The 15,009-nt window shown below is 39.7% G+C and overlaps 1 protein-coding gene across 6 annotated transcripts in view; it reads right to left on the bottom strand.

The window, feature by feature from the left end:
- The window catches only part of nrxn2b (neurexin 2b), a 1,099,331-nt gene that overhangs the window by 34,253 nt on the left and 1,050,069 nt on the right, over positions 1–15,009 (bottom strand). For 4 of the 6 annotated variants that reach the window (XM_072459234.1, XM_072459237.1, XM_072459235.1 and 1 more), the window contains one exon: positions 4,056–4,145. The exons of the other annotated variants lie outside the window; for them this stretch is intronic. In XM_072459234.1, coding sequence (XP_072315335.1) covers positions 4,056–4,145 — 90 coding nt within the window. The remainder of the gene's footprint in view (positions 1–4,055; positions 4,146–15,009) is intronic. 6 annotated transcript variants of the gene reach the window in all.

The raw sequence follows: 15,009 nt of genomic DNA, 5'->3' as shown, positions 1-15,009 counted from the left end.
GGACCTTATAGTCTGGTTAATTTGGTTTAGATGCAAATTTATTTTGGTTATTTCGTTTTAACCCTCTGAGTTTTGTTGCACTTTCGCTTTAGTCGTGGTTAGAAAATGGTTAGCTTCTTTTTTTGATGTTTTTGTCCCTTGTAGAGATCGCGCGCCCTGTCCAAGTTCTTCCAAATACCGCCATCTTGGTCCACAATTTATGGAAAATTTATAACAAGGTTATAACTGGGGGCTCTCTGAATTTGACACCGCGGCGACAGAAGTCGTGGTGAACCGGCCAATGGTGAGAAGAGAAGCCGCCAGTGGTTAGAGGGTGGAGTTTGTTTTGCTGGTAGGTGGTTAGATTCTCAAGTTGTAGGTTTCTTTACTTCGCAAAGCCATCGACAGCCTTTAACCCTTTGAGACCCAAAATGTCTTACCAACCACTACTACGCACTTCCGGGTAGTACATACACTTACTTGAGTCGTTTTCTGAATACGTTGTCATTTTCAATTGAATATTTGGGTGCTAGTTAAAACCCAGTTTGAGTATTTGTTTGATTCTGATTTGAGACCGGTTTAATCCTAATGTAGACTTGGTTTAGACTCTCGTTTTAGACCTGGTTTAGCCCTCATCCTGTTCATGTTGGATTCCGTGTTTAGTTAAATTAGTCCCAGTTTAAATGTGGTCTTTGTGCAAACGTTAGTATTTTTATTCAAAAGTAATGAGTGAAGTCACTATTTTTATACCTGCTACTACTACTACTCCTGCTACTGTTACTGTTACTGCTACTGCTACTGCTACTGCTAATACTGCTACTACTCCTGCTACTGTTACTGCTACTGTTACTGCTACTACTCCTGCTACTGCTACTGCTAATACTGCTACTACTTCTGCTACTGTTACTGCTACTGTTACTACTCCTGCTACTGCTACTACTGCTACTACTCCTGCTACTGTTACTGTTACTGTTACTGTTACTGTTACTACTCCTGCTACTGCTACTGCTAATACTGCTACTACTCCTGCTACTGTTACTGCTACTGCTACTGCTACTGCTACTGCTACTGCTGCTGTTACTGTTACTCTTACTACTCCTGCTACTGTTACTGCTACTGCTACTGTTACTGCTACTGCTGCTGTTACTGTTACTGTTACTGTTACTACTCCTGCTACTGCTACTACTGCTACTACTCCTGCTACTGTTACTGCTACTGTTACTGCTACTGTTACTGTTACTGTTACTGTTACTGTTACTACTCCTGCTACTGCTACTGCTAATACTGCTACTACTCCTGCTACTGCTACTGTTACTGCTACTGCTACTGCTACTGCTACTGTTACTGCTACTGCTACTGCTGCTGTTACTGTTACTGTTACTGTTACTACTCCTGCTACTGCAACTGCTAATACTGCAACTATTCCTGCTACTGTTACTGTTACTGCTACTGCTACTGCTAATACTGCTACTACTCCTGCTACTGTTGCTGTTACTGCTACTGTTACTACTAATACTGCTACTGCTACTACTCCTGCTTATGCTACTGCTACTGCTACTGCTAATACTGTTACTGCTACTACTCCTGCTTCTGCTACTGCTACTGCTACTGCTACTGCTACTGCTTCTGCTACTGCTACTGCTACTGCTAATACTGCTACTGCTACTGTTACTGCTACTACTACTGCTACTTCTACTACTCAACTCCATGTTTTACTCGTACACCTCTGCAGATGACTGTTAGCTAAGTGCCTTCCTGTTGACATTTTAGCGACAAATCCGATCTCGAGAACAAATAGCAGTTCTCGAGTCTGCAGCCAGATCAAAGCGTTCAGTGCTCAGCGATGCTTCTGTTTTATGTTTCCTGCGCTCAGTTCGGGGGATGTGTGCTCGTTTGGAACTTTACAAGAAAGAGAATATTACATTTGGTTTGGATGTTATTGTCTTTAGCGCTACGCGGCGTGCACAAATCGTTCCATAAGTGGGTAAGTCATCTCTTATTGATCTGTTTTTCTGATCGTACTTTTGTGTCTGCAGACTTTTAATTTTTGAAGTGTCCTTGCGATCCTCATCTGAAGAGCAGGCGACTATTGTTGCTTCTTTGATTTTCTATACAACGTTATAATTGAATTTCAACACCAGCTCCCGTCTGTATGTATTTGCTACATTTGAGTAACATTTAAAACTAGGACTGAAATTATGTTAAAAGTTGGATCTTCATTTTATCTACCCAAGCACCGAAAAAACGCAATATTAATCAGAGCAATACAGCAATATGTGTTAAATCTGTGTAATCTAAATCAGTGCAATATTGATCAGTGCAAAATAGCGATTTGTTGAATATGTGTAATATAAATCATTTCAATAGCAACAATAAAAATGCTTTATTAATTAGTGTTATATGGCGGTAAGTGCAATATAGATTAATTGGGTTCTAAATGTTTCTTATCACTCTCCACCTTAATTATTATTATGATTAATTATATAAAATCTGTTATTGTAGAACGTTTGTCACTGTTCCGCTGTAACATCAACCTGCCAGGAGGTCTGCGGATATAAACTATCTTTAATCTGGCATATACACATTTGTTTGAATGCTATTAAATATTTGTTATTTCACCCTGTAGAACTGCATTGTATACATATTTAATTATTTATAAAGTGTAATAGGCCACAATGATCAGTATCTAATCACTTTAATTGATTTGCATTACTCCTGGAACTGATACTGACCCCACATGAAAGACTTGGAGCATCCATAAATCCAACAGCATAAATCAACATGTTTTATGTTGCTAGAATCCACCACCTTCAGCAGCGCAAACACAGCACGGACCCAGTGGGACGTTGGGCACTCAAAGGGTTAAAGACTCAGCGCTTTGGGACCACATGGGCATAATAATAAAGTCTCTAGAGGTTTACGTAGAACCATGTTGTAATGTTATGGTGATGGTAACAGTCCCTTTAACTTTTAGAGGCTTCCAAACACAGACACAGAAGCAGCGGTGTTTGGCTTCGAGAGGGTTATGTCGGGTTATTCGAGGGTTATCATGCTCTGAGGAGGTGCACCCCAACGGAGGTCGTGGCCAACGTTCATGATGGTCGATCGAGAACGTCTGCACCACCGACCGTCAAATCGTATGACATTAGATGCGTGATTATTCAGAGTAGAAGTGGGCGATATTGAGCTTGTTGTAATGTGAGTATATTGGGTGTATTGTTTCAGTTTGGTGCTATAAAGTCTGCTCCGGAATAGTTTTTTTGGTCGGATATGGCTATCTATGGCTTTTCATGGATTTATGATGTGATTAATTTGCGCTGAAAAACTCAAAAATGACATACAAACTGATTTAATACTGATTTCCTTGGCAGTTAATGCATGTTTCATTGGAGTTTATGAACCAATAAGGCAGCAGATGGCTCAACTGATTTGTATTACGGATATAACTTAAATTGGTATATTATTTTCTGTTGTACTATATTTTTCTTTAAACGATCAATCACTGCAGACTATCTCTCAGGAGCCTAATATAAAGCACTAACCGTTCCTTTATAAGCGCCATTTTGAGGACTTTTGACCATGAAAAGCTACATTTTCTTCTGTTGTAATAGACTTAAGGCGGCGACTAATGGTCATTTTAGTAGTTGAGTGGTCAGTGATTATTTTTTTTCATTAGTCAAATTCATTTTTACCACATAAAGGTAAAAATAGGGTGATTGAAGACTTCTAAGACAGAAAATATTTACTAATAAACTATATTAATGAGAAAAATCACAAATGTATGAAGTGATATTTCTGTACCGTTGTGGTTAATTTTGAACATTAACCAAGAATTTACCGATCAATTGTAAAAAATATCACATATAAATAAAATAATACTGTAAATATCGCCCACTGATACTTTAGAAAGAAGTTAAAGTACAAGCAAAGAGTTTAAGCACTTGTACAATCTTAAATTCCGTAATGATATTTGCAGGTCTCAGTTAACCCTTGAGTTGTTGGAAGTGCACCTCCGGCAGAGTGGTTAGCGCAGGTTAGGCGGTTGGAGGTCATTAGTGAGTTAAAGGGTTTTTTACCTTTGTCGAGTAGCCATTCGTCAACTACCCGACCGAGACGGTATGGGATTCTTTGTCTAGCAATAGCCAGGCGATCATTATCAAAGTTCCCTTTAAGAAATTTGGAGAGAGATTAAAGAGAGGTTACAAAATCTGGAAGTTGAAAGGTTAAAGGTTAGAAAGGGCAACATTAGAAAGGTCGAAAGGCACATTTAGCAGGTTATGTTCTTTCAGCGTTAAAGTTAGAGGAAGAACTTGAAGATGGATGTTTAGTCTGGTGGGTTAGACAGACTAGAGTTTAAATGAGTTTAGTATGCTTTCGTTAAACAGATTTATGAAAGATTTAAGTTAGGATTACATTTGGCTTTTGGTCAATACATAGTCATTAGCATCGTGAGGTCGTTAATAACAGAGAAAAGCAGCAAAGCAAATTAAACACACAGTTATCGTAAAAGCAGTGTACATTGGAAGATAAAAGCAGGTTATTCATGACATTGTAAACATCAGAAATCAGAATTAAAGCATAGTTGTTCAAAGGAAGACAGTTGGCTGGGAACACATGTTTATTTCTATATGTGTGAAGTAGCTTGTCGTGTTAGCGCTGTTAGCACTGTTAGCACGTTCTGTTTGGACGACCCAAACACCAGATTGGTCCAGAGAAAGCTGACTGATGAGTTTCAACGGGGTGCAAAGACAATACTCGAAATCAAATTGAAAAAGGCCATAAGAAAAAGCAAAACGCTGTCACCGTGAATTGTACGATTGTGCTATTCATAAAACAAAATGTCAAACTAATTCATAAAGTTCAAGTCCAAGTTATTACTCTATTATTTCAGCTTTATTTACTAAGGATATAGAAGTCATATAAAAAACTTGAAAATTAAATGGTGTAAATGTTGCCAAATAGCACATCACTATCATGTGTTTTGGTTCAGCACGTTCCACTTTAAAACAGTTTCTCCAGGATGTGAAACTCCAACAATTGAAATCCTTGATGGATACGTGTGGAATGTGCTTTTGGCTGCAGCAAAAAATCAAGAAAATGGACAACAAAATAGAAATAATTGACTTTTACTCTGAATTTGAAAATGGGGAGTACAACCTTAAAACTAACAACAAAACAGAGAGAGAAAATCAAAATGACACAAACGTAATCATCACTGCTCGCGGCTGATTGGCTACTCACGACTCATGACATCACAGTTCAAAGTCTACTTCACACAGTCTCTAAACGAACCACACATTTACACATTTCCCCTCAACTCAATCAAAACTTTGTAATCAGTGCTCAGATTTCCAACTGTGAGGAAGGTAAGTGAACGCCACACACACAAAAAAACACTCACTTGTTTTAACAATACAGCTTTTAGATTAGATAAGCCTTTTTTTTTCCTAGTAGGGAAATAATGTCCTTCGCATTTGACAGATCCTTCATGTTTTGGGTTGGTGGACGAAACCAGAGCCACTGCTAGTAACATGGCAGTTAAGATATTAAAACTAAAAACATATCAGTTGACATTTGTTGATCTTTTGTAAAAATATAAGCCTGTACAAGCTAACAGGGCTCAACAGCGCCACCTCTTGACCCAGCTGGCCCATTGCTAGCTTATCGTATAGGTGAGGAATACCTTGCTGCAAACCCTTAAAAATTACTAGTTGATTTTCATGTTTTTACGACTTTAATACCATCCGTCTATGTATATCGGTCTCTAATGTACACTGATATCTAAAGTCGTACAATGATCACAACACTCAATACGGTAATCCCACCTCCTTGTGGTCAAACAAACATATTTGCTTTAATTTTAGTCATGGGAAAACCACTTGGCTTGCGCCAGAAACTGCTTCGCTTCGCCGCGTGCTGCTGCAGTGATCGAAAATAGCCCCTCCTCCCCACTCTGCAGTACCTCGGTGCATTCCCCAGGGGGCCTCTACACACGCCTGTACTGACTGCGCTACTACTCGAGGTACCGGTGAAGGAGGGGTCCGGTGTGAGGCTCGCATTAATCTTGTGACGCCGGTGCAGCCTTTGTGGAAAATAAACATCTGCTAGGCTACGCTAAAGGAAAGGCAAACTGACGGTGCGTTTTTATTAAGCTCGTCGTCTTTTGTTACTAAAGAAATATGTAAATAAATACTGACTTGAGCTGAATTGATTGTTGGGCATGACTTTATAATAACTACACCTTAAATAGCCTTAATAAAGCAAGAACAAAGACTTAATTCTTCTTGAACACATTTTGAAGAATAAGTCAGACTTAGTAACTACCAGTACTTAATTAACAAGGGTATTATTATTATTATGTAAAGTTATGTTATTTCAGTCCAGTCCTTGATATTTGGTCCTGTCCATTGTATTTCACTGTTATTTCTTTTTCTACTCCCAAAAGTACATTCAGGTACAGGTACCCATCTTTCTTTTCCATTGTTGGAGTTTTGGGCCTTGATATCTTAGTGTAGAAACATAATACCTATATGTAACCTTAAAATAATAATACAAAAATGCACAATTAGCTAGTCTATGAGCTTGGTTCCCCTGACCTATTTCAAGGTCGTAGAATGGTCAAGCTCCCAAAGAAAGATGCTGGTTTAAGACCTGCAGAAAGGTCCAGCTAAGTACTCCTGGCCAAGAAAGGTCAAACGAAGCACTCTACAAACTGTGATTGTAATTATTGAGGATTACCCTCAACCAATACGCCGAGCAGCAAAGTGGTACAGCCTGACCAAGATTCTAGATCAAGGTTTGAAGAAGGCTCGAGCAACGTACTCTTATGTGACATTCAAACTCAAGATCTGGAGAAGTGTCCGACTAGGTGCTCCTCGCTAAGATGAAGACTAAAGACGGGCAGAGTGATCCAGCAAGGTACTCCTGATACTATGATTCTTATTCAAGATCGGGAGAGGACTCAAGCAATGAGGCGGGATTCTAATTCAAGATCTGGAGACGGTTCCAGCTAGGGTACAGTAAGTGAACTAAGGTCCTGACTCAAGACTAGCACAAAACGATTGTAGCTAATCTAGAAAAGACCACTTCATGTAGTCGATTTTTGATTTTGAGGATTTGACTGGAGTTCAGGAGTATTACAATTATGTTCTTTAAAGAGGAGATGATATTATCACCCAAATATTTCAGCTTTAAAAAGTTTCTTATTTCTAACCATTAAAATCTTGAGTTATCTTCCCGCACGTCAGCACAGTACATGCATAGCAATCGCACAGTTACAAAGTCTACACTCGGGCCATTTCAAAGACTTCAAATTAACTGCCTTGCGCTTGGACAATTTAATGACTCCAGTTACGTAACATGTCTCAACTAGGACACACTTTTCATTACGGCGTTCCCGTCCAATTAACCATATGTTCCCAGCTGCTTCTGCTATCTGGGAGTGACACACCGCACCTGGGTAGGAAAATTAGCATGGCTGGGTGTATTTTTGTCGCGAGCTGTAATTAAACGAGTTAGCAAGAGCAGGAGTGCGAGGTTCAGCAGGTGCCACATGAAGAATGTATGAGAACATTTGAAATAAAACGTGATTATCCGGTAAAGGTATGAAATGGTTTCGAATGAGTCAGGCCTGTCATGTTCTCTGCCTAAATATATCATCAGATTTATGTACATTCAAACGCCAACACTCGCATACATAACGGTGAATAATAATACCATTTTGTCTCTAAAATAAGCCAACTTTTGTATTGGTTTAGCCATGCTTTCCACTATTATTCTATTTTCAATGCATCAATAACAGTTTGTGACAAGTTTGTGTTTAGAAAAAACTGAGGCTGAACTGGCACTGAACTCGGAACTAAACCTGGAGCAAGCAGACAAAAAACAGGACTAAGAACAGACCAAAGTACGTCTACAGCCAAACTAAACCTTCATTGCAATTTGAATATGTTGTTAAATATATGTTTCTACTATAAGAAAATAAAAAAAAATGTGGTATCAATAAAAAAACAATAATAATAATGATATAAATAAATATGATTTGAATAATAAATAAATAGGATTTGAAATGAGTATTTTTGTAAGAAAATGCAATTTTTTTCGAAAAACGATTACAAAAATTTCACTAGAACGCTTGTTTCAATACAACTTAAGTTCCTCAAAACCATTGTAATTTGATTATGTTGATTTTGATTATATATGCCTTGTTAAATATGTTTCTACTATAAGAAAATTCTAAAACAATGTGGTAGCAATAATAAACTAAATATATAAACTAAACTAAAATGAGTAGTGAAAAAACCCAATAATAATAATAAAGATATAAATAAATGTGATTTGATTAATAAATAAATATGATTTGAAATTAGTATTTTTGTAAGAAAATGCAAATTTTTCGAAAAACGATTAAAAGAATTCCACTGAAGTTCCTCAAAGCTCCCTCTTGTGGCTAAAGGCAGACACTACACCTGCTGATTCCATGACAACAACTTCATTTACTTAGTGGCATACGTCTTCTCTTATCCCTTTGTTTGTTCTTCCATCTCGTCTGAACCCTCCTGGCTTTGTGCGCTGTCTCTTCGCTCTGTCACGGTGCATTAGTGTTTTCTACCACTCAATCCTGCTTCCATTTTCTTTTCTCCTCTCTACCTAAGCGCGCCCTACTTTCCGAAGGTAGCCAGCAGCCAGCGTTTGTTATTTATTTTTATATTTAATCCCACGACATTTTTAGCTTGCTCTCAATCCGCACTTTTGTTTTTATGAGGTTGACTTTATTCCAACTCCGGCGTTCTGCAGGCTTCGACTTCCTTCAAAAGTGAGATTCAGATCATTTACGATCAGAGATAATAGATAACGTCTATGTGTTATCTATAAATGTACATGAAACTGTAAAATTCATTGCCGGACTCAAAAAACATACTTTTTTTGGCATTTGTCAACTGTTAAAAGAACACTTGTGATTTTGGTGATTTTTGCTTGTCTCCATGTTTTTGCTTTACCTGGAATGTTCCACAATATGCCATTAAACGCGCCTGCATTTATTCAATTACACATATTTTTATAGCTGTTCCTACAGTTAGCGTAGCCGCCTCTCCACAGATTAATACCGTACCGTCAAGCAAACATCGTGTACTGTATCTTTAAAAAGTTACAACGTAAACCAGGACTGTACTATTATATTTCTTATAGCCATGTTTCAATTATTTAGCTTTGAAGTGGATTGTCAAGGTCCTAAGTTAACCGTACCAGCGTGTTTAAGGGGTCCCTGACAAGTACTAGCTTTACACCTTAGCGCGAGATGATTGGATAAGACAAGAAGAAAACTAGACGGCAAAAAGCAAATATAACTGGAAAAGAATGATAAACGCTGACTTGATCTTGTGATAAACCAGCGTTTGTATTTCCAGCGATGATAAATGTCTACGTTGAGTCCACATGCTTAGCAAAACGGCGCTATGACACGTTAGCATCATCCGTTTCCTGCTTATCGACGCACAGCACTCATATTAAGGTTTAAATATCATGTTTCCGGTGCATGCACTGGAAACGTGTGTGTAACTATCTTTTAATATGCAATACATTACAGAGACGTCAAAAGGTGGCGCAGAAAAGTGAAATGAATGTAAAAAAGCGGACGTTTCCCGTTAGCTCTAGCGTCGTCCTCGTCTGGCAGCGACACAAACTTGAAATTGCTACTTGTGAATTGCTGAGATTGATTCAAACAGTTGATTGACAGGTAGTTGGCAAATACCTAGTCCACTGTGACACCAATACATAGAAATGATTTATCCGATCTCAAAGGGAAATTTTGGTATCTTTTCGACAAGCGCAAACCAATGAGAAAATATACGGTAAATACAAATCGTTTCACAATTTCTCTGAACTTTAACGTCTATCTCTTTACTGTTTGTCATGCATTTGGAAATCCAGCATCCTAGCATCTGGTTTGTTTGCATATGTTTCCACTGAAGTCCTTGGAGATGTAAGTGTTTCTTTGCAGCAGAGAAGCGGCGGCGCTAGCGCTGCTCCGCATCAGAATGGGACATGAAGATTAAACAGCTGGGCTAGCGTCCTCTCGCTCCGAGCCAGCGTCAAACCTGCTCTGGTCCCTGTGCGCCAAACGGGACAAGGGAAAACAATGCAACCAGACTGAGCCCGTGACAAATCTGATGGAGAGAGAGGAATGTATAAAATAATATGGATAATATCTTTCCAGTTTGTATAGTATCAAACATAAGTACTAGTCGTTCATTTACATTTATTGTATAGGTGAAAACAGGAATTTTCCGAGCACTCAAGCCTTTTATACAGGATAATATAGGATTAGTCCACGAATTAACAGTTAAAAAAACGCTTTTTCCCGTTAGGGGTCGCGAGTGACTGGAGCCTATCCCAGTGACTTTGGGCCTTAGGCGGGGTACACCCTGTACAGTGGCCAACTCGTCGCAGGGCCAACACCAAGTCTATAACATAATTTTAATCAACCAACACAATAATCCAACTATGAACATCAAAAAGATTAAGTAACGAAAAATAAATGATGAATTTAGCACAAAAAACAAACAAAAAAACATCAAAAAACAAAAAAACTAAATCAATGAAAATAAGATAATTAGGTCATGCAGTGTTGATAATAACGTTGTTGAAGTATGATTTTGATGTATTTCCTCTGCCATAATTATGCCATCATTAAAGAGGTTTTTTTACTCTGACTCTCAGCAGGGGGGCTTCATCAGACTCTGGTCTCTCGTCTCATTCAGAAGAGCTGCAAAGTTTGTCTTTGTTTTGGGAAGTAAACAGGCGTGAAAGTCAGAATGGTAAATTATTCTACCAAATCTATGTGTGAATCTGTTAAAAATTCAATTCAATTCATTTTTCTTAACGCACAAATTCCCAAACGGATAATCTCCCGGAGCATCTCCTGTCTTTAGACCCTCTTCTCGACAAAGAAAAACTACAAAACCCTTTGGGGTAAAGTAGAAAGCATGGGGAGAACAGAAATTGGGCTTTTTTTGGGCAATCCCGGCAACATCTCACACACACACCAATGTTCCCCGCGCACCGGTGGAAAATCAAGGACTGACCCTACCGAGTATCCCCGACAAAACAAGCCAGCGCCGACACAAGGGCACCCTGACCGACTGCGAGTGTCTGTTTCAGCATCCCAAGACAGCGGTACAGTACAGGCATAATCGCGTATCATCCAGTGTCTGCACGTGTGAGAGGACATGGTACCGCAGACTCTCCACGGGCCCCGCGGATCGTGTAGCGCGGCAGGCGGCCCGTGCCCTTGCGAGGAGGACGCCCGCATCGGAAATCCATCCGGCCGAGCGTGGATCACATGGAGGCTTTTTTGGCAGTGGGCCACGGCGACTCTGCCTCGCCCTCTGCCTCCATCCTCATCCCTCCTTCCTCCTCCCGCCCGAGCAGAAAGAGAAGCCCTACTCCACTTTTCATTAGAGAACTTTAGATGGATGGCTCGTACATGTCCACTGGCCCTTTTGTGAACGAGTGGCAAAAGGAGGAGCGTGTCCTTGAAGCCGCTGGGAACGGCAAAACTGACGAAAATATACTGTCGGAAATATGAATATAAGTTGGAAAGTGGATTTAGAAAAAGAGATGTTTAAAACCGGCGTAACCAAATTGAACGGCCGCTGAACGTAAAAAGGTCAAATCGAAGCTTAAATTGGATTTTTCATTCTATTTTCTACAAATTTACTCCGGACCAACTCAGGAAACGGCACCAACGCCAATCAGACAGCGTGTGCTCGACGAGATGAACGTTTTGTGTGTTATCACTTAAATTACTTTATAACTTATTGCACATTATTTTGGGGTGAAGTCGGTTGTCAGTGAAAAAAAATACAAATTAAACCAAAAAACGAAAATGAACTGCGTTGTGACTGTTACACTTTTCTTCAAAAATGTGTTCGAGACAGTTAAAAAGGCGTTAATATACACTATAAAAATGTACTGTATATATTGTTTGGAAAAAAAAATGTATTAGTCATTTATTGCTACTTGTTTAACTTATGGTGTGACATAGAAAAAAGCTCCAGTTGTAGTCATCTGGACTCAGTTAGAAAAAATAGACGTTTCGACTCTCATCCAAGAGTAATTGTCAATAAAAGAATTTATATCGAGAACTCCGATATTAATACTGTTCTGTGGTAAGACCCACCCATTGGGCGGAGCCTTCCTGAAGTAGAAAGAGTTGTTTGTTTCAACAGAAACTCCCCCCTTGTATCTACCGAGCTAGCCTATTCAGAATTTTAATGGGCTATTAGAATCCTCTTTGTCTTTGTGAGACCCTGGCTCAACCACCCTGAGTACCTGATTAGCATCTAAATGTCCTGGTCCTGGTCCTCTACCTTTCCAGGGGTTCAGTAAACCATTATAAATAACAGGAAGATTGAATCTGAGCCCTCCATTTCTGTTTAAAGAAGGTCTTTCTTTTTTAACAAAAATAGCTTCCTTGACTCCTCTTTCAAACCATCTTTTCTCCCTGCTTAAAACCTTCACCTCACCGTCTTCAAACGAGTGATTAGAGGCTTCAAGATGGAGATGCACGGCACTCTGAGGTCCTGAACTTGTATTTCTTCTGTGCTGATAAAGCCTCTTGTGTAGAGGCTGTTTTGTCTCACCTATGTAACGTTCTTTACAGCTTTCTTCACTGCATTGGATCGAATAAACTACATTGCTCTGTTTTTGAGTCGGCAACTTGTCCTTAGGGTGAACCAGTTTTTGTCTTAAAGTGTTTCCTGGTTTAAAATAAACAGGGACTTCGTGTTGTCTAAAAATTCTCTGCAGTTTTTCCGACAGGCCAGACACATAAGGGATAGAAACACCCTTCCTTCTCTGTTCAGTTTCCCTTTTGTCCTGCTTCTTGGTTCTCTTCACTCTGTTGAGAGCCCAAGCGGGGTAACCACAGGCTGAGAGGGCATTTCGGACATGTTTTTCCTCTTTCTTCTTGCCCTCTGAGCTGGTGGGCACACCTAGAGCTCTGTGTTGTAAGGTTCTGATCACACCCAGCTTGTGCTGTAGTGGGTGGTTGGAACCAAAGAGCAGATACTGGTCCGTGTGTGTAGGTTTCCTATATACTTCTATTTGGAGTTTCCCGTCCTCTCCTCTGATCGTGGAACAATCAAGAAAGGCCAAGCGATTCTCCTTAGCGTCTTCTCTTGTAAACCTGATATGTGGGTCCACAGCATTGATGTGATCAGAGAAGGTTTCCAGCTCTTGTTTCTTGATTGTTACAAAAGTATCATCGACATAGCGGAGCCACAGTTTTGGGGCTATGCCTGAGAATGAGGACAGTGCCTTCTTCTCAAACTGCTCCATGTACAGGTTGGCCACTATGGGAGAGACGGGCGAGCCCATGGCACAGCCATGAATCTGTCTGTAAAATTGTCCCCGGAATTGAAAGTAGGTGGTGTTCAGACAGATGTCCAACAGTTTACATATGTGTTCAGGTGTCAGTTTGGTCCTTTCCTGTAGGGTGGTGTCTTCCTGCAGTCTGATCCTCACTGCTGCTACTGCATCAGAGGTCGGGATGCAGGTGAACAGAGTCGAAACGTCTATTTTTTCTAACTGAGTCCAGATGACTACAACTGAAGCTTTTTTCTACTATGGAACACACCTGGACGAATGAGGGATTACACCGACTTATGGTGTGACATTAAAAAAACACATATTTCAAAAAGACAGTCAATCCATTAAAATAAATCATTCTTTCAATTGTATTCTTTTTTTTGAGTAAAATCCAACATTTCTCAAACATTTTTGAACATGCGTCAGTTTGTTGTGTGACAGCTTTATTTCAGGTATTTCCGTGCTTTTGACAGCTTGCCAAAGCCACAAATGAAGGCGACAAATCTTTTGCATGGGAACAATTAAGACGTCACTCACGTTACATTCACGACCAAATAGTAAATGCTGATTATCTTCACCTCAAGACTTTTATCACTACATAAACAGCCCGGATTCTTACATTTTCAGCTTTCCGAACTCCCCAGTTATCCCTTGGAGGAGGAACTTGACAAAATAGCGAGGGGAAAGGAAAGTCTAGCCACATCTGCTTAAATTACTGGCGCAGACAAAAGACTTCCAAAACTTCAAACATCTATTCCCTGTCCAATCGCCGGCAACAACAAGCGTGTAATTGCAATGCTTAAGTAACTCTTGACAAGTACTTTGACAATACATTGTTTCAACCTTCTTCTTAAAAGGGACCCCCAGGGCTCGGTAAACAAATGACTGCCAAAATAGTCTTTTTCATGGCGGTAGACCCCCTTTTTTGTCGGGATCGTCTGATGCTTGTTTCATGCGATGACAGACAGTAGAGAAAGGTTTTTTTTTTCTCTTCTTCACTTTTTACCTCGGCTCTGCTCTTCTTTTGTTGAAATAAGAAAATCCTCTGTGGGATCATATCTGGCGGTTTTAAAGACATCTTTCATCCGCGCCGCACATATATATCAATCCCGGAGCTTGCGAGATCCTCTGCACCTTTCAAGTCGGTAATGGCGGAGCTGCGCAACAACCGAAGCAGCTCTTGAAACTCGCCTCGTCTCTTCTGTAATTACCCAAAGCAACGTTTCCATCTGCTGCTTAGTGCTTATTATGCTCTAATTGTGTTGTTATTGGCCTTTAGACTGTCTCTTGCACATTTATTTTTGCCACGTTTTAGGCTTTGGCTCCAGTTTTCGAACTTATCATAAAAGTATTTACTGTGAGGCGTGACTTCCATCGACAGGGGAATAACTGTGAAAGGAAACTAAAGGAAAGCTAGCTTGACCTGACGTGGTGATTCAGTTGTAATGATTACGATTTGACGTCAGAAATGCTCAGAACAAACCTGGAAATGATTTACGGACTGGACTTAAAAACAATATCTCAGTGGTCTACTATGATGTCACAAATCAGATACATTGAAAACTGAGTGTTTTCTGAGGCGAAGAGGGAGAGGATTCATTAAACTAGCGTGAATGAAGCTGAATGCTGATTGTTTTTTTTAATGTTTAAAAGCTCAAA

The sequence above is a fragment of the Eucyclogobius newberryi genome, unplaced genomic scaffold (assembly GCF_026437365.1).
Source record: "Eucyclogobius newberryi isolate DKJ021-1_F unplaced genomic scaffold, fEucNew1.0.hap1 SCAF_22, whole genome shotgun sequence".
Taxonomy (NCBI): domain Eukaryota; kingdom Metazoa; phylum Chordata; class Actinopteri; order Gobiiformes; family Gobiidae; genus Eucyclogobius; species Eucyclogobius newberryi.
Note: the sequence above shows the minus strand (reverse complement) of the source record. Positions and strands in the feature narration are given on the sequence as shown.